Consider the following 25,033-nt stretch of genomic DNA (forward strand, 5'->3'; position numbering starts at 1 on the left):
ATCTGCTGTCTCATATGAATGAGGGACAAAAGGACAAAAGCAGCACATATGAACAGGTAATTCATTTATTTTGTACAAGTCAAACACTATTTCCAAACTGCCATGTTGTTTATTGTTGAATTCAGTTGCTTATTTCCAACTGAATTCTGGTAGTAACTTTTAAATGAGATTTTCAGTTTTATTGGAGCCAACAGTCAAAAAAAATCTGCACACTTCAATGACAATAAATTTAACCAAATCAAGCAGTGTTTTCATCTCACATTGTCAAAATATTTTTTTTTTCTTTTTGCCATTATTACCTCAGACACATAGGTAATGTTTACAGTCCTGATTGCCAGTTTGCAGGACATAAGTTATATGTTGTATGATAAAATAAAGGTGTAGATTGGATCAGGTGTGCATCTAGGACTTTCTTGGAAATTTATTTTTTTATTTTACATTTGTGCTATTTTCTCTGAAATTATTGTGCTTATGTGAATAAAAATGTTGCACATATATACCAATAGTCTGTACTATGGACATTAAATACACGTCTGGATCAACAGGCATTTAAATCTTATGCCACTAAAACCATATTAAACCAACAAATTTAAAGGACTCTGCATCCTTACTGGGGTATGCACTCTCTGACTGCTTCCTAGTTGCTGTTGTTTTTTTCCCCCTGGAAATTAACTTATTATATTTGATCAGCAGGTTTGAATTTTGAGCTTTGAAAAATGGCATGTCAAATCACGTTGCCTGTGCTCCTTTTGGGGATGATAAGTAAGTATTTTCAACTAAATTCCCTTTTATTTCTGTTGATGCATCTACATTAATTTTTGCCCAATTATATTTATTTGTCTGTTTTCATAGGTACGGTAAATCCTCAGGTTGCAGGTAAGTTGAAGCTTCGATAACTCATACTCTTCACAGGCCAGTCATACTATCATGTCAAAATGAGTAGCTCAAACTCCAGGATTTTAGCAGTGGATTACAACTGCAGCATTACTATATGCTTTCTTAGCAGGAGTGCCAACAAATGAGTATCTTTTAACAAATGTTAGATGCAGCTTATGTCAAGTCAAATTTCAATCACTTTGTCCTTTTTAAAGGTTTAAGATATGTATACAGTACACAAAGGTTTGACGCACACTAAGCAGATGTGAAAAACTGAAAACTGAATGTAGTTACTATGAACTGACAGCACACAGTGAAGTGTGTTGTACATGAATTCTGTCATAATTTAATAACAATTTCCATCCTCTGCCAGTGGTAAGTGCCACTTACATAGCATTCATATATCACAGCTATGTGGTCTGAAGTGTACTCTGCTGCACCTGTCAACACCCCCATCTGTGTGATCATGGTGACTTGACATACCATAAAGTACACTTACCCAAAGAACAGGATCTTCAGGTGGTGTTAAATTGCTCTTTGGCATAGACCTTGTCATAGACGACGAGGCAGAAGTGAAACAAATTTTTATTAAAGAAAGAAATTAATAATTAAGTGTGACGATGTAGTTACATGGTCAGATCATCGCAGTGGTTATGGTAAAAAGGTCATTAGGGATGGTTATTCTATTTTTTTTTATTCTACCTTTTTTATTTTTTATTTATTTATTTTAATGCAACATCTTTTGTTCTTTCTAGGACCCCTCTACCCAATTTCTGGAACAGAAAGCTCTCGATCAGACGATGGAAGTTCACCTCAAATACCCCTGCAGCGATATTTTCCTTACTTCGGACAGTCGTATAATCAGATTTATGTATGTAAAAATAGTTTTAGCAGACTACAACATATATCATAAATACATGTCTTATGAGGACGTTTTCTGGTATGGCTTGTGGAGGAATCACATTTTCATCCACTGATAGCAAATCACTGTCAACACAAGAACTGGGTTGTAAATATGTATGTAAATAAAACATTGGGGTCAAAATAATGTTTCGTCTATAACGTTATTCTGTAACGTGTGTACTATGACAATAAATATGTTGATATGATGATTTGATGTGATTGTCATAGACTGTAGTCAATATCTTATTTGTTAGTAAGAACTGATCTGTGTGTTTCCAGGTGAACCACAATGGACACCTGACATTTACTTCTCCATGGAGCCAATACACACCTCAACAGTTCCCACTGTATGGATCCAGAGACGTCATCGCTCCATTCTGGACAGACTTGGACAACAGAGCAAATGGTCAGATCTTGTACAACCAATACACCAGCGGCAGTGTCCTCCTACGAGCTACACAGGACATTAATGCCTACTTTCCAGGACTAAATTTTAATGCCAACTGGGTCTTTGTTGCAACATGGTACGAGGTGGCCTACTATCCTACTACTGGAACAGTAAGTCACCTAAATGGGAAAAATACTTATATGTATGTGTGTTTTGCCTCTGACTATCTTTACTATAAAAACCACACGTCAATTTTTTTCAGCGAACAACAGTCCAAGCAGTCTTGATCTCTGGTGGCCAGTACTCCTTTGTGCTGATGAACTACGGGATAATAGCCGAAACACAACGCAGTGTACAGGTTAGAGGCTACATGAAAGCAAACCACAAAATATTTTTTCAGTTGCCACTTAAATATGAATACAGAAATGGCAATGTACAAATGCAGAAAAAGACACAATTCATTACATCTGTGTTGCATTTATTTCATTTATTTCCAGGCTGGATATGACACAATCCAGTCTTCTCACCATTTCACCATCCCTGGCTCATTCTCTAGTAATGCAACAGGCAGTAACTCAGTTTTCAGCCTGGGAAGCAATGTCAATGTACCCGGTCGGTGGGCTTTCCGGGTAGACCATGGCTCAAGAGGATGCACTTTCAATGGTAAGAGGCAGGCATGGTTAGGGTATCTTGGTGTGCTACAAGATTGAGATGCATGCCATGAGCATGCACAAGCTTGGTTCAAGACCTTACATCAACAAATTTTTTTGTCTCCACTCTACTGTTTGCTATAAAGGCATAACCCCCCAAATACCTCAACAAATATTGTGTTGTTGTTGTATTTTCTTCATAGGTGAACCCGTGCAGCTGGGTGACTCATTCTGGAGCGACAGTACCTGTGCAGAGAAGTGCACCTGCACCTCAGCAGGCCTGCAGTGTGTCAGGCAACCCTGCTCCTTTTCCCAAATCTGCCGGCCGAGTGCCTTTCAGTTCTCCTGTCAGACCGTGCAGAGACGCACCTGCACCATTAGTGGTGATCCACATTACTACACCTTTGATAACGCAGTGTTTCACTTTCAGGGCACCTGCACTTACGTTCTCTCTGAACAATGTGGTAGTGGGCTGCCCTACTATAGAGTAGAGGGAAAGAACGAGCACCGGGGCAGTACTCGAGTCTCTTGGACACGACTGGTCAAAGTGTTTGTCCATAATGAAACTATTGAGCTTGTCAAAGGACGTCGTGGTGAGGCTAAGGTTAGCAATAACATCATCACTTACTCTCTCACAGTAAGTTTCCACCCTGTTATATTTTTAGGTAATTCATAATTTTTACAACAGTGTATTTTCTTGTTTCTGTGCTTACAGGTTAATGGAAACTTTGCAGCCACTCCGTTCTCCCTTAGTAACGGCACCGTCCAGGTTTATGAGTCAGGATTTTCTGTGGTCATCAGTACTGACTTTGGCTTGGAGGTGTCTTATGACACAAATCATCATGTCAGGATCAGTGTGCCCTACACTTACCAGAATGCAACATGTGGCCTGTGTGGAAACTTCAACAACCACCCTGGGGATGACTTTAGAACTCGCCAAGGCGAGGTTGTGAGCTCTGACGTGGTTTTTGCCAACAGCTGGCAAGCATCAGGGGACAATGAGCCTGGATGTGGGGTGCGGTGCGGAGGTCTGGCCTGTGCTGCCTGCACTGGGGCTCAGACAGCTTTATACAGCAATAATGACCACTGTGGTATCCTCCAGAGCACTTCTGGGCCTTTTGCTGTTTGCCATCAACAACTTCCTCCACAGAGCTTTGTGCAGAGCTGCGTGTATGATCTGTGTGTGGGAGGAGGATACCAGCCCATTCTGTGTCAAGCCTTGAATGTTTATGCAAGTCAGTGTCAACAGAATGGTATCCAACTGCCGAGCTGGAGGAGACCAGGCTTCTGTGGTATGTCGGAGAGCCATTCAACATTGTTTAAAAATATCATTTCCAAACGTCCATCATGCCAACATTAATCTTATCTTTTTCTCCAGAAATCCCCTGCCCAGCCAACAGCCACTTTGAGTCCCAAGGCACAGGATGTCCAGCTACTTGTGTCAATCCCAATTCCACCCACAACTGCCCTCTTCCAGCCCAGGAGAGCTGCATCTGCAATTCAGACCATGTCCTCAGTGGCGGTGTCTGTGTCCCTCATGCTGAGTGTGGCTGCAGCTTTGAGGGTCGTTACTACCGCTCTGGAGAAACTGTAATACTAGATGATGACTGTGGGAGGCGTTGCAGCTGCAGCTATGGCTCCATGACCTGTCGCTCACATGGTTGTGCTCCATTTGAATCATGCAGAGTGGAGCAGGGAGAAAGAGGATGCAGACCTAACAGCTATGCAACATGCTGGATTAGAGGTCCAGGGTCATATCATACATTTGATGGAGTGACATTCCAGTATCCTGGTGCATGTCGATTGACTCTTGCCAAAGTGATGGGGTTGTCTGATCACCCCCACTTTGTGGTGGCAGCAGAAAAAGTGCCCAGAGGCCAGAACAGTTTTGCCAGGTTGCTAAAGTTTGAGGCAGAGGGAACACAAGTCTCCATTGAGATGACAGGAAGCAGCACAGTTCAGGTAAGCCACTAAAATATATTTCAAGAGCTGATGAAGACTGAAATGACAAAATGAGTGATGATGCCAGAACGTTTTTGCTAAAAATGATTTCTGTCTTGCATTTAAAACATGTAAGATGTATTTTGGCACTGGATCTGACACCGGATGTTTAAATGGCCCCACAGGTTGATGGTCAGCTGATCAGACTACCTTTCAGCTCAGCCTCCAACCGAATCCAAATCTTCCACAGCAGCATTCGTAGTATCATCCTTCGCACCTCCTTTGGTGTGACTGTGCAGGCAGTGTGGCCTCACTATGTGCGTGTCACTGCACCTGGTATCTACAATGGTTCCCTGGGTGGACTCTGCGGTAACTACAATGGTCACTCACATGACGACTTCCGCACACCCAATGGCATTCTGGTCAATAGCTCTCAAGCCTTTGGAGACAGCTGGCGTGATGGCTCCCTCAATGCACATTGTGTGGAAAGTGTGAATAATAACTCTACAACAAATTACAACTCTAGTGAGTACTGTGGCATTCTAAGCTCACCACATGGGCCGTTCAGCCAGTGCTGGTCTGTGGTGGACCCATGGCAGCAAGTGGAAGTATGCGTGGAGACCATTAGAGCCTCTAGAGATCCAGCATCAGCACTGTGTGAGGTCCTACGAGATTATGCCCTAATGTGTCAACAGCAGGGTGTAGCTCTGGGACACTGGAGGAATGCAACTGGCTGTGGTAAGCACTTTTCCTCCTGCTGGATTAATTTTGGATGTAGTATAAAAATATGTAATGACCTTTCATATCAACCTGTTTGTTTTTCTCTAGAGCAAACCTGCCCTCTGAACAGCCATTATGAACCCTGTGGAAGCACTTGTCCCTCCGCCTGCCCCAGCCTCTCTTTCCCTTTCACCTGTGACACTGTGTGCCAGGAGGGTTGCCAGTGTAATGATGGTTTTGTCCTCAATGGCAACCAGTGTGTGCCACCAACATCCTGCGGATGCCATCATCAAGGACGCTATCGGCAAAGTGGTGAACAGTTCTGGGATGGTGAAGAATGTCAGAGCTTGTGTACCTGCAATGGCACAACTGGGATAGTCCAGTGTACTCCTTACTCCTGTGGTCCCCAGGAGTCTTGCCGTGTGGTGGGGGGTGAGTTTGGCTGCCATCCCAACCCCCATGGCACCTGCTCTGCCTCTGGAGACCCCCACTACCTCACATTCGATTCTAAGGCCTATGACTTCCAGGGAACCTGCCGCTATGTTCTGGCAACCCTTTGTAATGACACTGATGGGCTCCACCAATTTTCAGTGGAAGCCAAGAATGAGCCGTGGAATGGGTTGCCAGTTTCAATCACAGCTGAAGTTTTTGTCAATGTGTGGGGCTACCGAGTGCGTCTGTCCAGGGACAGCAGAGGCGTGGCAGAGGTGAGCTGAACCATTTCAGAACCTTTTTGGGCTTTATTATCTTATTGCAAATATATCTGTGTTTGCATATGTCGGCCAACAGGTAACATAAAACTACAGAAGAGAAATGCTTAAGATATTTCTGAAGTAGTTAAGAAACAGTGATGCCATTATGTAGTTTGATCACCAGAACGCACTGATAAGTTTACTTTAATGTCCCATTGTGTACATATTAAGGTCACAAATCTTTAACCTTCTAACCATAATTTAAGGGATTCTTGTTAAAAATGTGTCTATGTTCTTGCTAATATGTTGCATCAGATTTGTTAAACTCTCCAATTGGCATCAGCCACAAAAATACATTATCAATCAGTACAAATAAACATTTCTTCTCCTTGCAATTTTGTCTTTTCAATACTGTAGGTAAATGGAGTAACTAAAAATTTACCAGTTCTCCTGAATGGAAGTGTGTCTGTCTTTGCAAGTGGATCTCGCACATTTATCAGTGCTGAGTTTGGCCTCATTGTCACGTACGATGGTTGGAGCACAGTATCCATCTCTGTGCCATCAAACTACAGGTATCTGCCATTCACCACAGCTCAAATCTGAGTATTTTGATGTTCTTATTATTCATATTACATACAATTACCAACAACCGCAGCATTTAGGAACTCTGCCTCCCAAGTTCTGACTTGAACCAGAAGGAGGAAAAACACATTACAGTTAATTCAGTGTCCTAATGCTGGTTGTTTGTCGGTTTTCTCAGTATTGATTTTAAAGTTCGTTTACTTGACGGTCTTGCCACAGCCTATGGTATTTGTCTGACATGATTACAATGTATGAACCAGGATGTTTTCTGGCAGGAGTCTTTCAGTTGTTCGAAAGGGCAAGACAAAAAAACTTTTGATGAGGCAGCTTTTAGCTTTTATACTCCAAGCTGCTGGAACAGTCTGTGCAAGGATCTGAGAGCAGTTCAAAGTATCTTTAAATAAAAACTGAAAATCTGCCTCCTTAACTTTTAATTAGACTGTTTTATGGCCGTTATTCATTTTATTTAATCATTTATACAGTATGTTTTTAAAATACTCTTACTGTCTTTTATCTATTATGTATTTTATATGACAGGTGCTACACAAAGTTTGATTGATTGAACTTGATTAATGGGACTGAATTTTTCTCTCATCATTTTCACCATTACAGAGGACAGACATGTGGACTTTGTGGAAACTTCAATGGAAATCAAGGTGATGACTTCCGCACCCCATCTGGAACGATAGTCACCTCTCCAGATGAGTTTGGGACAGCTTGGACGGTGGCAGGCAACTACACCTGCAGTGAGGGGTGTGGTTCCTCCTGCCCTAGATGTACCAATGAGCAACCTGCTAGAGCTCAGTGTGAGGTGATCCGAGCAACTGACGGCCCTTTGAGCTTCTGCCATGAGCAGGTGGACCCTACACCATATTTCAATGACTGCGTGTTTGACGTTTGTGTGTCGAGACATGCGGGCCAAGATCTTCTGTGCCGGGCCATTCAAGCGTACGTGAGTGCCTGTCAGTCTGCTAATGTTCGAATCTACCCCTGGAGACAGAACACCACCTGCAGTAAGTCAACCAGTCAATCTGTTGTTTATCTACTATGTAAGCAGCCTAAGAAACAAACAAATAGGTGTTTTTTTTCTTTTTAAAAACAGTCTCTTAAACCTTTTGTATATACACACAGGCTTAGTTAACTAACTGGCATCCATCATTTCTTTTCTTGCGTATAAAGGAATTGACTGTCCAGCCAACAGCCATTATGAGCTGTGTGGTACCGACTGTGGCCACACCTGTGCCAGCAGCACTGATGCCACCTGTGAGCAGGTTTGCTCTGAGGGATGTTTCTGTGATGATGGTTTCCTCAGGAGCGGGACGAGGTGTGTTCCTGTGGAGAGCTGTGGCTGCCAATATGATGGCTTCTACTATAATGTAAGTCAAGTGTAAAGGAAGAAAACACCAGATTTGAATAAATATGTGTGAACAATTTCATAGTCTCTATCTGATTGTCCCTAATGTTGTTATACATAGCCCCCTCTGTACATGTATATGTAGCATATTCATAATAACCTTTAATAAAAATGTCAGATAAGGAATGAGGAAATGCATGTCACAGGTTTTCCTTTCCTGTGCCAAGTCTAAATTTTTTTAGACGATTAAATTTCAACAATTTAGTAGAAGCACTGAGTGGAAACTTGGCAAGAAAGTATGACAAGTCTGGTTCCAAACTATGTAGCTATGCAACTGTTGTCTTACAGTAAATACATGCCATATCATATGACTACATATCGTTGTGCACAACATAGAACACTAACAATTTCCTACTCTTTTTTTCCTCTCAGGAGCCTTTTTGTTTTACTAGTGTAGCGCATGCTAACTTATCATTTTTCATGGATGCCTTTTCTTACATGCTACAGGCTGGTGAGTCCTTCTGGACAGAGAGCTGTTCCCAGCGATGTGAATGTCATGCTCCCAACGACCTGCGCTGCTCTGCTGCATCTTGCACTCCTGCACAGGAGTGCACCATCAGAAATGGCCAGCTGGGCTGTTTTGACGCAATGTCTACTTGCACTGTGTGGGGGGACCCACACTACATCTCCTTTGATGGGGCACTGGCTCATTTCCAGGGCACGTGCTCTTACATCATCACTGAGAGCTTGAGCCACAGCTCCAATGAAACTGAGTTTCATGTAGCAGCCACCAATAATCACCGTGGCAACAACCGCGTGTCCTTTGTATCATCAGTGGATATTTACCTCTCAAATCAACAAGAGAATGTGTACATAAGAATTGGACCAAACAGAAGAGTAAAGGTAAACGCTTTATTACTTTGAAGATGAACAAGCCTCTGTATCTGTCCGGTGTAAACCAAACTAACAATTGCCTCCTCACTTTTTGTCCACCTCTCTCTAATCTCTCATCCCTCCAGGTAAATGGAGGTGAGGTATCGCTTCCCACCACTGCAGCCACCTTCGCTCAGGTTATAAGGCAGGGAAGCTACATAGTGGTCGATGCCGTTGACCTGATTGTGCAGTTTGATGGCCAGAGTACCTTACTGGTCAGAGTCGGACAAAATCGTCAAAACAGAGTGACTGGGATGTGTGGAAACTTCAACAATGATCCCGCAGATGACAAAGTCTCACCCAATGGCACACTGGCACAAAATGACAATGAATTTGGACACAGCTGGAAGGCACCCACAAGCCAACCAGGGTGAGCTGGAAGCCACATCTTGTAATTATCCACATTCAAAAGCAACAACAGTCAACAGATTGCAGAAAAATGTGTTTTGGTAAAGTAAACAGGACTCAGACAAAGTCACTCCAAGTGTTAAACATATAATTTCGTCTCCAGATGTGGTTCCACTGATGTAAGGAGTGGTGACGGACTGAACGACTGTACCTTCAGAGCAGAATACTCTGAGCTCTGTAGCGTTATCACCAACACCAGCGGCCCATTCAGCGCCTGTCACCTGCACTCTGACCCCCAGCCATTTTTCAGTTCCTGTGTGTACGATCTCTGCCTCTACACTCCAGCCAATGGCATGCTGTGTTCTGCCATCTCAGCCTATGAGAGAACCTGCTCGGTTTTGGGGTTGAACATCCCAGACTGGCGCTCACCTTTGCATTGTGGTACGTTAGCAGTGCGTTGATAATGGAGAAACATCAAATGTTCGTCAGAGGGTGAAACTTGTGGTGCCTGTAGGCGTCCTCTCTCTTACTCGTTCTTACTCTTTCCCTGCTGCTTCTCCAGCTGAGTCCGACCCCTGTGAGGAGCTGAACTGCACGGACTATGAGTGGTGTGGTGCGAAGGACGGTGTGTATGGCTGCTTCTGTGATGAGCACCACCATCGGCCCAACAACGAGAGCTATGGTGAGGACAACTCCTCTTAACACACTGCTTTTCAGAACTGTTTTTTTTGTAGGATGAGTGGTCAGCATTAACTATGTATATAGACACTGAAAGTGAAATATACACCGACACAACAGTACAGAACAAGAAAAACTATGCTACATTTATCGTTCATAATTTTATGTGTGAGCTTTAGTATTCTCTAACCTCTCAACATTAACTCTGAACAGCTAACTTTTTACCAGCTCTTTTCAGATTAATTATGAGACAATTATGAGATTAAGCAAACTGATTTTTTTTCTATCTCTCTTTCATAGACTCATCCATCACTTGCGTCAGTAGCTCAGGCACCATGTCTGTGTCCCGCTGCCAGCTGTTTGAGGCTGGCTTCCACTCTGAAGCCCTCCACCTCCAAGACGAGTCCTGCCAAGGGACTCTCCAGGACGGACGACTGGTCTTCCACTTCAATAATGACGAGCAGCTGTGCGGGACAGTTCTCAGGGTACACTCCATAATATTACAGTGTTTGTAAGATGTTAGATGTTACAATTATAGTTGTACTTATAGCATTTTGTCTGTTTAATTTTAAGAGCAATGGAACCCATTTCATCTATGAGAACATCATCCAGGGTGATGTGGACCCTCATGACGGTCTAATCAGCCGCCAAAGGAACATCCACCTGCGTTTCTGCTGTGAATACCCTCTGTCTCAGGCCCTGTCTATGGCTGTGGGCATCAACCCTGTAGAGAGGTGTCAAAACTATCTCCTTTACATGTTTTATTTGATCGATTTAATTACTTAGGTGCTGCTAAGTAAATCAAAATGACCACATTTGTTTTTATATCGAACTTCTGTTGTGAACTGAATTGTTCTTTCAGGTATGGTCACATATGTGTTGTTTTTTCATAGCATTGTGAGGAAGAAGCTTCCATCTGGCCACGGACAGTATCATATGAGAATGATTCCCTTCGCGGACGCTGGCTTCCGCTTCCCCCTGACCAGTGACAGGAACATAGAACTGGAAATAGACCAGAGGTTGTATGTTGAGGTGCGGACAGAGGGAGTTGACGAACGGCAGATCTCCACCATTCTGGACTCGTGTTGGGCAACGCCAGTCAACTTAGCCAGCTACCCTGTCCGCTGGGATCTCATTAGTGCAGAGTAAAGGCGCTATTGCAGCTTCTCTTTGTCTAAGCACACTGATTTCTTACACTTGAACTGTTCCTAAAAGAACCTCTCTTTACTTGCTCCACCAATCCTCTTTTTTACAACATAACCATGATACTTCATAGTCTGCCTGATAACGCTATAACTTCTACCACCTTCCCTGTCTCCCAGGTGTCCTAATCCAGCAGATGGCACAGTAGAGCTGGTTCAGAATGGCGTCTCCACTGTGGCCAGATTCTCCTTCAGGATGTTCACCTTTACCAACTTCTCATCCATCTACCTGCACTGCCAGGTCCACCTGTGTCTTTTGAGAAACAACAACTGCACAGCTGTAAGTACAACTTTACTTGTGTGTGTGTTTGTGGAGAGATTAGCTAGATCATTAACAGGTGCATCAGCAGAAGCCTCTAATGTTGTTTTCCTGCAGCACTGCTACCCGGGTTACCACAGGCGAGTCGAGAGGGACGTATCCTACCATGACACTGCATCCATCTCACTGGGACCACTAGTCCTGATGCCAAATAGTGGTGGTAAAGCTGTCTTATCTTTTCACAACTTTTGTATTCTTTTAGATGATGTAGAACTTAGTTTACTTTTTGGTTTATTTTTTTCTTTTTTTTGTAAACTTTGGTTCTTCTCTTGCAGACATCAGGGTGAAAGCAAGCAGTGCTCCATGCCAGATGACTTCACTGGTGACCCTGCTAATCAGTTTGCTGGCTGCCAAAACTCTGGTCTAGGGAGGTCAAAGATGATCCATATTATAAAATCACTCAACATATTACCTACACTTTTGGATTATATTTGTATTTGAGTAGCCTTTTCCTTGTGATTTGTACTTGCAGTAAGTATTTTTTCTTTATAACAGTAGGGGCATCAGTATCCTGGATGCTGAAGTTGAACCTCTTGACCTTTGTTGTGTTCACTGTTTTATGATGTTTATTGATTGAATCCTTAATTTCGTTGAGGTGATTTTTATCATGAAATCATTGTCATATTTAAAGTTATCATGTATAATGAAGGTTAAAGGTATAAATGAAGTATTTTTACTTATTTCTGATGAAGAATATACAATAATAGAATTTTCGTTTTTGGACAAGATTTATAAACGGTGAGTTTTTTTTATCAGATGAAGGAATCAGATTTCACTGCTGATGAAGGGCACAGTCACGAGTAGTCCATAGAGTACAAATTGAACCTGCAGTCATAGAAGACCAGTCTCAGTGCTGTGAATCAACAACATATTTTAAGTTTCATTCCTCTTAATGTGAACCATCTGTGTACCAGGTTGTTTTTTGTTTTCTTTAAATTGATTTTATTCATTTATTATTTGTTGGGTGATACTGATTATTACTTACGGGAAGAGTGTAATGATTAAGACATTCTGACTGCCATCTTTCTTTGAAGCCTTCAGGAAATGAGCTGTCTTTGAAAACAAGACAAGGCTTGGCTTTTGATAATGCTGCAATCTATAAAATCTTTTATCTGTTCCAGTTGGTTTGCTTCTGTTGTTCCTGCATGATAAGATACAATTTATAGCTGGGATTCCAGGTCACATCAAGCCAATTTCAACAATCCCATAAAAGGAAATGTGGTTTGCTACTTTACATACTTTACTACTGTTATTCACAGCCGCATCAAACAAATTGTCAACGTAAGCCGCATATTATAAAAACGTATCTACTGTAACAAAGACAAGCATAAAACAACTATAAAATGTCAATGTCAATAAAACTCAAGAAAACAACAGATGAGAATTGATAAAAATAAAATACTTTGGCCCAAGATGCAGGCATATGAGGCAATCGCACAGATGCATAAAAAGAATTTAATGAAAGTAAATGTTTATTTTTGTCATCATGTGTTGAAGGTATTTAAAAGTAATCATTCCTCACTCCTGCACCTGCAGTGGTTTTTCATGCTGTTGACAATAACTCAACATTACTGCTGAGGATCTTCTGGGTCAAATGATAGTGCTTCTGAACAGCCACATATTTCAAGTGTTTTTTTCTTTAAAAAAACTTAAACTGAAAAAATAACTTCCAGACACCAGAAATGTGTAGACGCACCTTCAAACTAAACCTTCACACTAAATATGTCTGCTTGCAATAATACGCATGCAATAATAGTTGAACATTGTTAAACACAAAATTGGACCTCACGTTCCTTCCTGCTGTATCTCACGTTTCACAGCTCTGCACTGCTGATTGACCTCGCAAGATTCCCATCACTAATATTTTGAGAATAATTCAATGAGTAAATCATTGGACATGGTGCAATATATTCCTATGGCTGTAAAAGTTACTGAATGGCTATCAGCCACAATCGTGAATGGCTTTACTGTGCTGTGATATAAATTGGCATTGTGAAATACCCTTTTGACAACAACATGTTAAGGGTTCATGCATTACAACCGCGACCCAAACATAAATGAGCAAACAAACTCAGTAATTCTGTAACTAGTAAATCACGTTTATGGAACCATGCCAGCTTTAACTATATAAAGCCTCATTTCAGCCCTGCAGCCCCACATGAACGAGAGACAGCATATATGTTAAGAGTTGATTGTCTTAAAGAAGTCCAAGTTTTTTTTTTTTATTATAAAATATAGCATAAATAAAGTTCTTTATTTTAGAACAGCAGATTTGATGTGACAGATGTGAACAGAATGGCAAATCAAATGCTATTGTTTCTGCTGCTTTGGGGGATGATAAGTAAGTAATTTGATTTATGCTATTAAATATTTTTGGTTAATTTTAGTTCTACCTATCTAATCATCCTGAGTTGTTGCATTGTTTCAGAAAATTGTACATTTTCTGTTCTTCTATTTTACTTATCTGTCTTCTTTGTTTCATTCACAGGTGTGGTGACCCCTCAGGTTGTGAGTAAGTTCACGTCTCCTGAAGCCTTTTTAAATGTTGATTTTCAGAGAGAAAAGATTGCCTAGCCCTGTCCTAGACCAGTATACTGTATTTGTATTCATTTTATGTAACCTACCATTTCCTCCTAGGACCCCTCTACCCAATATCTGGAACCACAAGCTCTGCAACAGATGACGGAAGCTCTCCACGGATCACCCTGCAGCGGCCTTTCGTGTATTTTGGACGGACATATAACAACATTTATGTATGTAAAGTGAACTAAATATTTTATCTACACCAATAACTACCACTGACTACAAACTACTTTCAATACAAAAAAACTGCATATGTATTTTTTTATTGATATTCAAATGACTGATTACTATAGAATAGTATGTGTTTTGCAACACCAAGCAATATTGTTGTAGAAAATTGGCCCTGATGCCAGGCAAAATGAAATTCTGTGTATGTAGATGATTAGTATGTTGATTTAAAAAAAATAAAACTAATCTTCTCATATATTTGCAGGTTAACCATAATGGACACTTGACATTTAACAATCCACTGAGTGCACACACACCTAGTAGGTTCCCACTACATGGATCCAGAGACATCATCGCTCCATTCTGGACAGATTTGGACAACAGAGCAAATGGTCAGATCTTGTACAACCAGTACACCAGCGGCAGTGTCCTCCAACAAGCTACACAGGACATTAATGCCTATTTCCCAAGCATAAACTTTAATGCCAACTGGGTCTTTGTTGCAACATGGTACGAGGTGGCCTACTTTCCAAATTCAGGAACAGTAAGTCAGCAAATGTGCTTTTGAAGTGTTATAAATGACTGTGTTGGAGATACTGCAAATCAAATTCAAAACAGTGACACCTGCTGGCCCAAAGTGCACTTTTTTTGTAGATAATCCATTGCCATGTGTGTTTTGTAGATAAAACGCACAAGAAGAACACTGGAAAAGGAATATGGATGTGTGAAATAATAAATAAATGACTTAACATACACTGAGATAGTATTGTAACAAAGTGTTTCTGAATGTATGACAATTCACTCATATTTTTCAGCGCACAACTGTCCAAGGCGTGTTGATCTCTGGAGGCCAGTACTCATTTGTGCTGATGAACTATGGGATAATAGCCTCAACTACTCTGAATGTGCAGGTCAGGTGCAGGTTTCCATGAATAAATACTAAACCAAAATGGATAATGTATTGCATATTTAATAACCAACACAAGTATTTCAAAAAAGAAAATCTCACTTACTAATTCTAATGGAATTATTTTTGTTTTTATCACTTGCATTTGCAGGCTGGTTATGATACAATTAACTCCCCTCACCATTTCTCCATCCCTGGATCATTCACTACCAGTGCAACAGGCAGTAACTCAGTTTTCCGCCTGAACAGCAATGTCAATGTACCGGGTCGCTGGGCTTTCCGGGTAGACGATGGCTCAAGAGGCTGCACTTTTAACGGTAAGATCAGATACAGACGGTGATTACTATTGTGTGCTTTATGAATCACCACTGCTGGGCCTTACAGTGATGTGCATCTGTAGCAGACCTCTGCACTCCCCTAAAATCAAGACCTGAAAGCAGCCTATACCAGCACCTTTCAGGTGACCCTGAAAGCCCACAAGCACAAAAGCCCATTGACAAGCCATAAGCTTTTTATAGCAGCAAAATACATTGGAGTCAACTACCAGTACATGGTGCCAGATCATTAGATTATTAAATCTCTGTCCTTCAATATCCCAAGGGCCTGATATCCTGCCTGTTAAAATCCAAACAACTATGTTATAGGTGTGATTTTACAACATCTGATGGTTGCTTGAGTAATATGAAACTTGACAGTGTTAACATCCATGTTCAACATGTCCCTACAGATATAATGTGGCTTTTTTTTGTGTAATCGTGTGTCAGAATAATATTGTGATTTTTACACTGCATAGAGCCAATGAGGTTCTTTTCTGTTGTCAAAACAGGGCCTCTCAGAAGTGTGTTAATAAGTAACTTTTGAAAATAACCTCACCCAACACGGAAGCTTTATTCAACAAAACCCAGTGACAGGAATCGTTGGGTCCAGGTCAGACTGCTGAACTCCAATCGGTTAATCAGTGGTGCCCACTCCTTATAGTGATAAGCTTTACAATAAACCCTGACGTGTTATTGACCTGATGAGTTATGTTTTATATGCACAAAAGTTGATTGTCCATCATTAACTATAATGCACAGTTGTTTATAATGGCACGACATAAAAGGTTTTCTCTCACAAATGAAATGGTTCAAATGTGATGGTATCTGCACATGTTAGTCTAGGACTTTAAGTGACTGTTTCCTCTGATTCCTTTCAAGGTGACCCCGTGCAGCTGGGTGACTCATTCTGGAGCGACAGTACCTGTGCAGAGAAGTGCACCTGCACCTCAGCAGGCCTGCAGTGTGTCAGGCAACCCTGCTCTTTTTCCCAAATCTGCCAACCGAGTGCCTTTCAGTTCTCCTGTCAGACCGTGCAGAGAGGCACCTGCACCATAAGTGGTGATCCACATTACTACACCTTTGATGACGCAGTGTTTCACTTTCAGGGCACCTGCACTTACGTTCTCTCAGAACAATGTGATGGTGGGCTGCCCTACTATAGAGTAGAGGGAAAGAACGAGCACCGGGGCAGTACTCGAGTCTCTTGGACACGACTGGTCAAAGTGTTTGTCCATAATGAAACTATTGAGCTTGTCAAGGGACATCATGGTAAAGCCAAGGTTGGTGATTCTGACTGGGGTTAAACTCAGTGTTTCTTAATGTCAGAGATTTATTATATTTTTACTACACTTCACATACTGTACCTCTGTGCTTACAGGTTAATGGAAACTTTGCAACCACTCCGTTCTCCCTTAGTAACGGCACCGTCCAGGTTTATGAGTCAGGATTTTCTGTGGTCATCAGTACTGACTTTGGCTTGGAGGTGTCTTATGACACAGATCATTACGTCAGGATCAGTGTGCCCTACACTTACCAGAATGCAACATGTGGCCTGTGTGGAGACTTCAACAATAATCCTCGGGATGACTTTAGAACTCGCCAAGGCGAGGTTGTGAGCTCTGACGTGGTTTTTGCCAACAGCTGGCAAGCATCAGGGGACGATGAGCCTGGATGTGAGGCGCAGTGCGGAGGTCTGGACTGTGCTGCCTGCACCGAGGCTCAGACAGCTTTATACAGCAATAATGACCACTGTGGTATCCTCCAGAGCACTTCTGGGCCTTTTGCTGTTTGCCATCAACAACTTCCTCCACAGAGCTTTGTGCAGAGCTGCGTGTATGATCTGTGTGTGGGAGGAGGATACCAGCCCATTCTGTGTCAAGCCTTGAATGTTTATGCAAGTCAGTGTCAACAGAATGGTATCCAACTGCCGAGCTGGAGGAGACCAGGCTTCTGTGGTATGTCGGAGAGCCATTCAACATTATTGAAAAATATCGTTTCCAAATGTCCATGATGCCAACATTAATCTTATCTTTTTGTCCAGAAATCCCCTGCCCAGCCAACAGCCACTTTGAGTCCCAAGGCACAGGATGTCCAGCTACTTGTGTCAATCCCAATTCCACCCACAACTGCCCTCTTCCAGCCCAGGAGAGCTGCATCTGCAATTCAGGCTACATCCTCAGTGGCGGTGTCTGTGTCCCTCATGCTGAGTGTGGCTGCAGCTTTGAGGGTCGTTACTACCGCTCTGGAGAAACTGTAATACTAGATGATGACTGTGGGAGGCGTTGCAGCTGCAGCTATGGCTCCATGACCTGTCGCTCACATGGTTGTACTCCATTTGAATCATGCAGAGTGGAGCAGGGAGAAAGAGGATGCAGACCTAACAGCTATTCAACATGCTGGATTAGAGGTCCAGGGTCATATCATACATTTGATGGAGTGACATTCCAGTATCCTGGTGCATGTCGATTGACTCTTGCCAAAGTGATGGGGTTGTCTGATCACCCCCACTTTGTGGTGACAGCAGAAAAAGTGCCCAGAGGCCAGAACGGTTTTGCCAGGTTGCTAAAGTTTGAGGCAGAGGGAACACAAGTCTCCATTGAGATGGCGAGTAGCAGCACAGTTCAGGTAAGTGAACTGAACATTTTTGGAAAAAACTGTATGTGTCTACTGCTGTCTTTTCTCATATCATCTTAGATTCTTGTCTAAAAATTTTAAACTACAAAATATGAAACCACAGGTTGATGGTCAGCTGATCAGACTACCTTTCAGCTCAGCCTCCAACCGAATCCAAATCTTCCACAGCAGCATTCGTAGTATCATCCTTCGCACCTCCTTTGGTGTGACTGTGCAGGCAGTGTGGCCTCACTATGTGCGTGTCACTGCACCTGGTATCTACAATGGTTCCCTGGGTGGACTCTGCGGTAACTACAATGGTCACTCACATGACGACTTCCGCACACCCAATGGCATTCTGGTCAATAGCTCTCAAGCCTTTGGAGACAGCTGGCGTGATGGCTCCCTCGCTGCACACTGTGTGGAAAGTGTGAATAATAATTCTACAACAAATTACAACTCTAGTGAGTACTGTGGCATTCTAAGCTCACCACATGGGCCGTTCAGCCAGTGCTGGTCTGTGGTGGACCCATGGCAGCAAGTGGAAGTATGCGTGGAGACCATTAGAGCCTCTAGAGATCCAGCATCAGCACTGTGTGAGGTCCTACGAGATTATGCCCTAATGTGTCAACAGCAGGGTGTAGCCCTGGGACCCTGGAGGAATGCAACTGGCTGTGGTAAGCACTTTTCCTCCTTTTGGATTAATTTTGGATGTAGTATAAAAATATGTAATGACCTTTCATATCAACCTGTTTGTTTTTCTCCAGAGCAAACCTGCCCTCTGAACAGCCATTATGAACCCTGTGGAAGCACTTGTCCCTCCGCCTGCCCCAGCCTCTCTTTCCCTTTCACGTGTGACACTGTGTGCCAGGAGGGTTGCCAGTGTAATGATGGTTTTGTCCTCAATGGCAACCAGTGTGTGCCACCAACATCCTGCGGATGCCATCATCAAGGACGCTATCGGCAAAGTGGTGAACAGTTCTGGGATGGTGAAGAATGTCAGAGCTTGTGTACCTGCAATGGCACAACTGGGATTGTCCACTGTATTCCCAACTCCTGTGGTCCCCAGGAGTCTTGCCGTGTAATGGGGGGTGAGTTTGGCTGCCATCCCAACCCTCATGGCACCTGCTCTGCCTCTGGAGACCCCCACTACCTCACATTCGATTCCAAGGCCTATGACTTCCAGGGGACCTGCCGCTATGTTCTGGCGACCCTTTGTAATGACACTAATGGGCTCCACCAATTTTCAGTGGAAGCCAAGAATGAGCCGTGGAATGGGTTGCCAGTTTCAATCACAGCTGAAGTTTTTGTCAATGTGTGGGGCTACCGAGTGCATATTTCCAGGGAAAGAAGAGGTGTTGTTCAAGTAAGTCGTCAGAATTGTGTCTGACGTTCTTCATCAGATAACTGCTATGCATTTTTTAGATTTCATCTAACTGCAAACACTTGACAGCCATAGGCATACGCATGACTCAATGAATAGTACAGAAAGAAAATGAAGAGATTACTGCAATTGGCTTTGCCATGTCAATTAGAAAAAGACGGTCAAAAATTATAACAATATGAGAAAGTTCTAAAATTCAGATCTGATCTTTCTTCTGATTTCTCTTTCAGGTCAATGGGGTAACCAGAAATTTACCTATTCTCTTGAATGGAAGTCACTTGTCTATCTATGCAAGTGGATCCCGTGTATTTGTCAGTGCTGATTTTGGCTTGAGTGTCACCTATGATGGACATAGTACAGTGTTTATCTCCGTACCTGCAAATTACAGGTAACTGCCATTCGCTGACACTAAAATTGGCTTTGTCATGATTAAAAACTGTTTTCAAATGTATTTAAGACGTTTACTGAGCACCTATTTCCTGATTTATGACACCACATGTATTTGGTGTTTGTCACCAACACAGTGGAAAAACATGTGGACTTTGTGGAAACTTCAACGGAAACCCAAATGATGAGTTCCGCACCCCATCTGGAACGATAGTCACCTCTCCAGATGAGTTTGGGACAGCTTGGAAGGTGGCAGGCAACTACACCTGCAGTGATGGGTGTGGTTCCTCCTGCCCACAATGTACCAATGAGCAACCTGCTAGAGCTCAGTGTGAGGTGATCCGAGCAACTGACGGCCCTTTGAGCTTCTGCCATGAGCAGGTGGACCCTACACCATATTTCAATGACTGCGTGTTTGACGTTTGCGTGTCGGGAAATGCGGGCCAAGATCTTCTGTGCCGGGCCATTGAAGCGTACGTGAGTGCCTGTCAGTCTGCTAATGTTCGAATCTACCCCTGGAGACAGAACACCACCTGCAGTAAGTCAACCAGTCAATCTCTTTTTAAAAACAGTCTCTTGACCTTTTGTATATACACACAGGCTTAGTTAACTAACTGGCATCCATCATTTCTTTTCTTGCGTATAAAGGAATTGACTGTCCAGCCAACAGCCATTATGAGCTGTGTGGTACCGACTGTGGCCACACCTGTGCCAGCAGCACTGATGCCACCTGTGAGCAGGTTTGCTCTGAGGGATGTTTCTGTGATGAGGGTTTCCTCAGGAGCGGGACGAGGTGTGTTCCTGTGGAGAGCTGTGGCTGCCAATATGATGGCTTCTACTATAATGTAAGTCACATCCAAGTAAATACAAAATGATCGACAGAGTTCACATATTTCAGGATGATGCTTTCATGTCAATCAAGCTCTGTGAGCAGGACCTTTGACCTGTCTTACCTGTTAATCACACCTGTGCATTTCCTGTTTTAATATGTGACATAACAAAAGATCTGTCGATTGATTTAACCTTTTTATGTGGTGTGCTTACATGCTACAGGCTGGTGAGTCCTTCTGGACAGAGAGCTGTTCCCAGCGATGTGAATGTCATGCTCCCAACGACCTGCGCTGCTCTGCTGCATCTTGCACTCCTGCACAGGAGTGCACCATCAGAAATGGCCAGCTGGGCTGTTTTGACGCAATGTCTACTTGCACTGTGTGGGGGGACCCACACTACATCTCCTTTGATGGGGCACTGGCTCATTTCCAGGGCACGTGCTCTTACATCATCACTGAGAGCTTGAGCCACAGCGCCAATGAAACTGAGTTTCAGGTAGTGGCCACCAATAATCACCGTGGCAACAACCACGTGTCCTTTGTATCATCAGTGGATATTTACCTCTCAAATCAACAAGAGAATGTGTACATAAGAATTGGACCAAATAGAAGAGTAAAGGTAAACATTTCATTATTTTATGTAACTTTCTACATGAGTTTGGTGTCAGCAAAACTCACAAGTGCTCATCTCTCTTCCAGGTAAACGGAATTGAGGTGTCCGTTCCGACTAACACAGGAACTTTAGCTCAGGTTATAAGGCAGGGAAGCTACATAGCGGTCGATGCCGTTGACCTGATTGTGCAGTTTGATGGCCAGAGTACCTTACTGGTCAGAGTCGGCCAACACCGTCAAAACAGAGTCACTGGGATGTGTGGAAACTTCAACAATGATCCCGCAGATGACAAAGTCTCGCCCAATGGCACACTGGCACAAAATGACAATGAATTTGGACACAGCTGGAAGGCACCCACAAGCCAACCAGGGTGAGCTGTTATGAAAAGCCATGGAGGGTAATTTCATGAATACTGCAGCAGACATTAATGGCAGCACGATATTTCTTTTTGTAGATGTGGTTCCACAGATGATGAAAATGGTGACGGACTGAACGACTGTACCTTCAGAGCAGAATACTCTGAGCTCTGTAGCGTTATCACCAACACCAGCGGCCCATTCAGCGCCTGTCACCTGCACTCTGACCCCCAGCCATTTTTCAGTTCCTGTGTGTACGATCTCTGCCTCTACACTCCAGCCAATGGCATGCTGTGTTCTGCCATCTCAGCCTATGAGAGAACCTGCTCGGTTTTGGGGTTGAACATCCCAGACTGGCGCTCACCTTTGCAGTGTGGTACGTTAGCAGTGCGTTGATAATGGAGAAAAATCATTGTTCCTAAGAAGATGGAAGTTACAGTTGGCGCCTATGGGTGCTTTCTCTCTTAACCATTATGTTTCAGTTTCCTCACTCCTTTCCTCACTGTTTCTTCAGCAGAGTCCAACCCTTGTGAAGAACTGGACTGCTCAGACTATGAGTGGTGTGGCGAGAAGGACGGTGTTTACGGCTGCCTCTGTGATGAACATCACCATCAGCCCAACAATGAGAGCTATGGTGAGGACAGCTCCTGAAGAAATGAAACACTCCTCTTTCAGTAATAATTGCTGTGTGTGTGGTGTATCTAGTCAAGCTTCCTATCTCTAACTTGACCATATTAGACATTGATTTTCCTGTTGAAAATAAACTTTCAGTCCATAATTTTTGTTACTCTTGTTTCTCTTTCATAGACTCATCCATCACTTGTGTCAGTAGCTCAGGCACCATGTCCCTGTCCCGCTGCCAGCTGTTTGAAGCTGGCTTCCATCCTGGTGCTCTACACCTGCGTGAAGACTCATGCAATGGTACTGTCCAGGACGGACGACTGGTGTTCCACTTTAACAATGACGACCAGCTGTGTGGGACAGTTCTCAGGGTACAGTCCGTATATTTCATAGATGCAATCTACAGAGTGTTTTAGATGTAAATCTCTACAACCCACCACTGTGGGTAATTAAAAAGCACATTGCATCAAAAATAAACTCTTCTGTCGTCTTATCCTCACAGAGCAATGGGACCCATTTCATCTATGAGAATACCATCCAGGGCAATGTGGACCCTCATGAGGGCCTCATTAGCCGAGAGAAGAGCATTCACTTGCACTTCTCCTGTGAATACCCTCTGGCCCAGGCCCTGTCTATGGATGTGGGAATCAACCCTGTGGAGAGGTGACAATATCATGTCGCTTGCATGGCTTTTCTGACTGATTTTATGGTTACCTGAAGAATCTGGTATCACATTATTTAGCTGGTCTTGACCTATGTAAGCGCTCAACACTGCATCATCATCATCATCATGACCTACTGACATTTGGACTCCTCTGTTGTTTTGAAAATAGTCCTACTACTGCATGATCCATCTTTGAACCTCTGTTCATAACACACTGCTTAAGAGTTACAGTCCAATTGTAGATGTTTGAACTTGAAATCTGCTGACAACCTAGAAACAATTTGTTTCTTCTCAAGGTTTGATTACATTGTGTAATGCTTTTCTGTAGCATTGTGAACAAGAGGCTTCCATCTGGCGAAGGTCGCTATCATTTGAGGATGATCCCCTATGAGGACTCTGGCTTCCACTCCCCCCTGACCAGAAACAGAAACCTAGAAATGGAAATAGACCAGACGTTATACATCGAGGTGCAGACAGAGGGAGTCGATGAACGGCAGATCTCCACCATTTTGGACTCTTGCTGGGCGACGCCTTTCAATGACGCTAGCTACCCTGTCCGCTGGGATCTCATCAGTGCAGAGTAAAGCAGTCTGTCCTTGTGATTTCACACGGATGCACAAATTACCCGTACTGATTCTGAAAAAGCTACATGTGAAGTAACCTGAAGACCAACCATCTTCACTATTACGACTGACTTTACTTCATAGTCGGTCTGACAACACTATAACTTCTACCACCTTCCCTGTCTCCCAGGTGTCCTAATCCAGCAGATGGCACAGTAGAGCTGGTTCAGAATGGCGTCTCCACTGTGGCCAGATTCTCCTTCAGGATGTTCACCTTTACCAACTTCTCATCCATCTACCTGCACTGCCAGGTCCACCTGTGTCTTTTGAGGCACAACAACTGCACATCTGTATGTACATCTTTACTTGTTTGTATTTGCAGTAAGACTGGAAGAATCATCCTGCATACGACCTGTTTGGTTGCCGTAATTGCATTAATGTACTCTGGGTAAAGGCTTCAGCTGAAAACTTATGTTTATTGTTTTCCTGCAGCATTGCTACCCTGGTTATCATACCAGAGTGGCGAGGGACATTTCTTACCATGACACTGCAGCCATCTCAGTAGGACCACTTGTCCTGAAACCAGGTATGTTTTCATAACCTTTGTATTCTTGTTGATGAGATACTATATAGTTTAATCAGTGGATTCTAAAGTTAACAACTTACTTTGAGAAAATAAGCTATTTTATACCTGAATAAATTCAGATTAAAGATGCTCACTTGTGTTGACATCAGAACATTGTTCATCCATAAGAAAACCATCTGTCTTTATTTTGCAATTGAAGTTAGGTTCTGGATGTTCTCTTGCAGATGAAAGGATGATACAGAGCAGCGCTTTAGGCCAGCTGACCTCTGTGGTGACCCTGCTAGTCAGTTTGCTGACTGCCAGAGCTCTGACCTAGAAAAATCAGCGATAGGCACACACACAATAAAAAATATATAAATGAACACATATTACACCACAGTAGCTTAATAACTGTTCACTGATTTAAGATTTTTCTCCATTGGGCTCTTCTTTAAAATTATAGGGATATTCCTTATGTGATATACATGGTAGAAGCAGTGGTGGTGCATACCTGAAAAAAATTGTACTGTTTAGAAATACATCCCCTACATTTCTCCTGAATTGTGTTCCCCTCTAAGAAACCTTGTTTAAAGTTGTGGTGTTTTTTTCTTTCCAACACTAGAGGGCAGCATAAGATCAAATACACGTTACACACAATGTCTGCTCAACACCTTTTTTATTCAATATAATGTTGTATCAGTTGTATCATCAATTGAGTTTTTGCAATGACATTGATTAATAATGAAGAGGAAAATTATAAATTAGGTCATTTATGTGTGAAATAGGATTCTTGTTGTATATATATGTTCAACTGAAAATATTACCTTGGCTGTTGATTACTTGAGGACTCCAGAAACATTTTTGTGTTTTTACTTT

The 25,033-nt window shown here is 42.8% G+C and overlaps 1 protein-coding gene across 1 annotated transcript; it reads left to right on the top strand.

The window, feature by feature from the left end:
• LOC121175639 (IgGFc-binding protein-like) lies at positions 1 to 25,033 on the top strand. The gene is made up of 48 exons (XM_041029449.1): positions 1 to 56; positions 694 to 762; positions 853 to 876; positions 1,632 to 1,747; positions 2,059 to 2,337; positions 2,430 to 2,525; positions 2,665 to 2,830; positions 3,021 to 3,421; positions 3,533 to 4,109; positions 4,196 to 4,779; positions 4,944 to 5,496; positions 5,587 to 6,185; positions 6,588 to 6,742; positions 7,365 to 7,765; positions 7,932 to 8,128; positions 8,614 to 9,009; positions 9,126 to 9,409; positions 9,551 to 9,828; positions 9,950 to 10,069; positions 10,366 to 10,550; positions 10,639 to 10,799; positions 10,959 to 11,210; positions 11,388 to 11,547; positions 11,644 to 11,746; positions 11,862 to 11,951; positions 13,958 to 14,098; positions 14,224 to 14,339; positions 14,603 to 14,881; positions 15,153 to 15,248; positions 15,396 to 15,561; positions 16,441 to 16,841; positions 16,940 to 17,516; positions 17,603 to 18,186; positions 18,299 to 18,851; positions 18,942 to 19,540; positions 19,789 to 19,946; positions 20,083 to 20,483; positions 20,594 to 20,790; positions 20,999 to 21,394; positions 21,475 to 21,758; positions 21,843 to 22,120; positions 22,259 to 22,378; positions 22,552 to 22,736; positions 22,868 to 23,028; positions 23,358 to 23,609; positions 23,783 to 23,942; positions 24,085 to 24,178; positions 24,403 to 25,033. Exons 2-48 carry the CDS (start codon positions 717 to 719, stop codon positions 24,492 to 24,494), a joined length of 12,513 nt encoding a protein of 4,170 aa, XP_040885383.1. The 5' UTR covers positions 1 to 56; positions 694 to 716; the 3' UTR covers positions 24,495 to 25,033.

The sequence above is a fragment of the Toxotes jaculatrix genome, chromosome 21 (genome assembly GCF_017976425.1).
Source record: "Toxotes jaculatrix isolate fToxJac2 chromosome 21, fToxJac2.pri, whole genome shotgun sequence".
NCBI classification, from domain to species: Eukaryota; Metazoa; Chordata; class Actinopteri; family Toxotidae; genus Toxotes; species Toxotes jaculatrix.

Coding starts and splice junctions, on each gene's coding strand:
- LOC121175639 (XM_041029449.1), top strand. CDS start 717: ATGGCATGTCAAATCACGTTGCCTGTGCTCCTTTTGGGGATGATAA. Junction 2,526..2,664: donor AAACACAACGCAGTGTACAG/GTTAGAGGCTAC, acceptor ATTTATTTCCAG/GCTGGATATGACACAATCCA. Junction 10,551..10,638: donor TGTGCGGGACAGTTCTCAGG/GTACACTCCATA, acceptor TTTAATTTTAAG/AGCAATGGAACCCATTTCAT.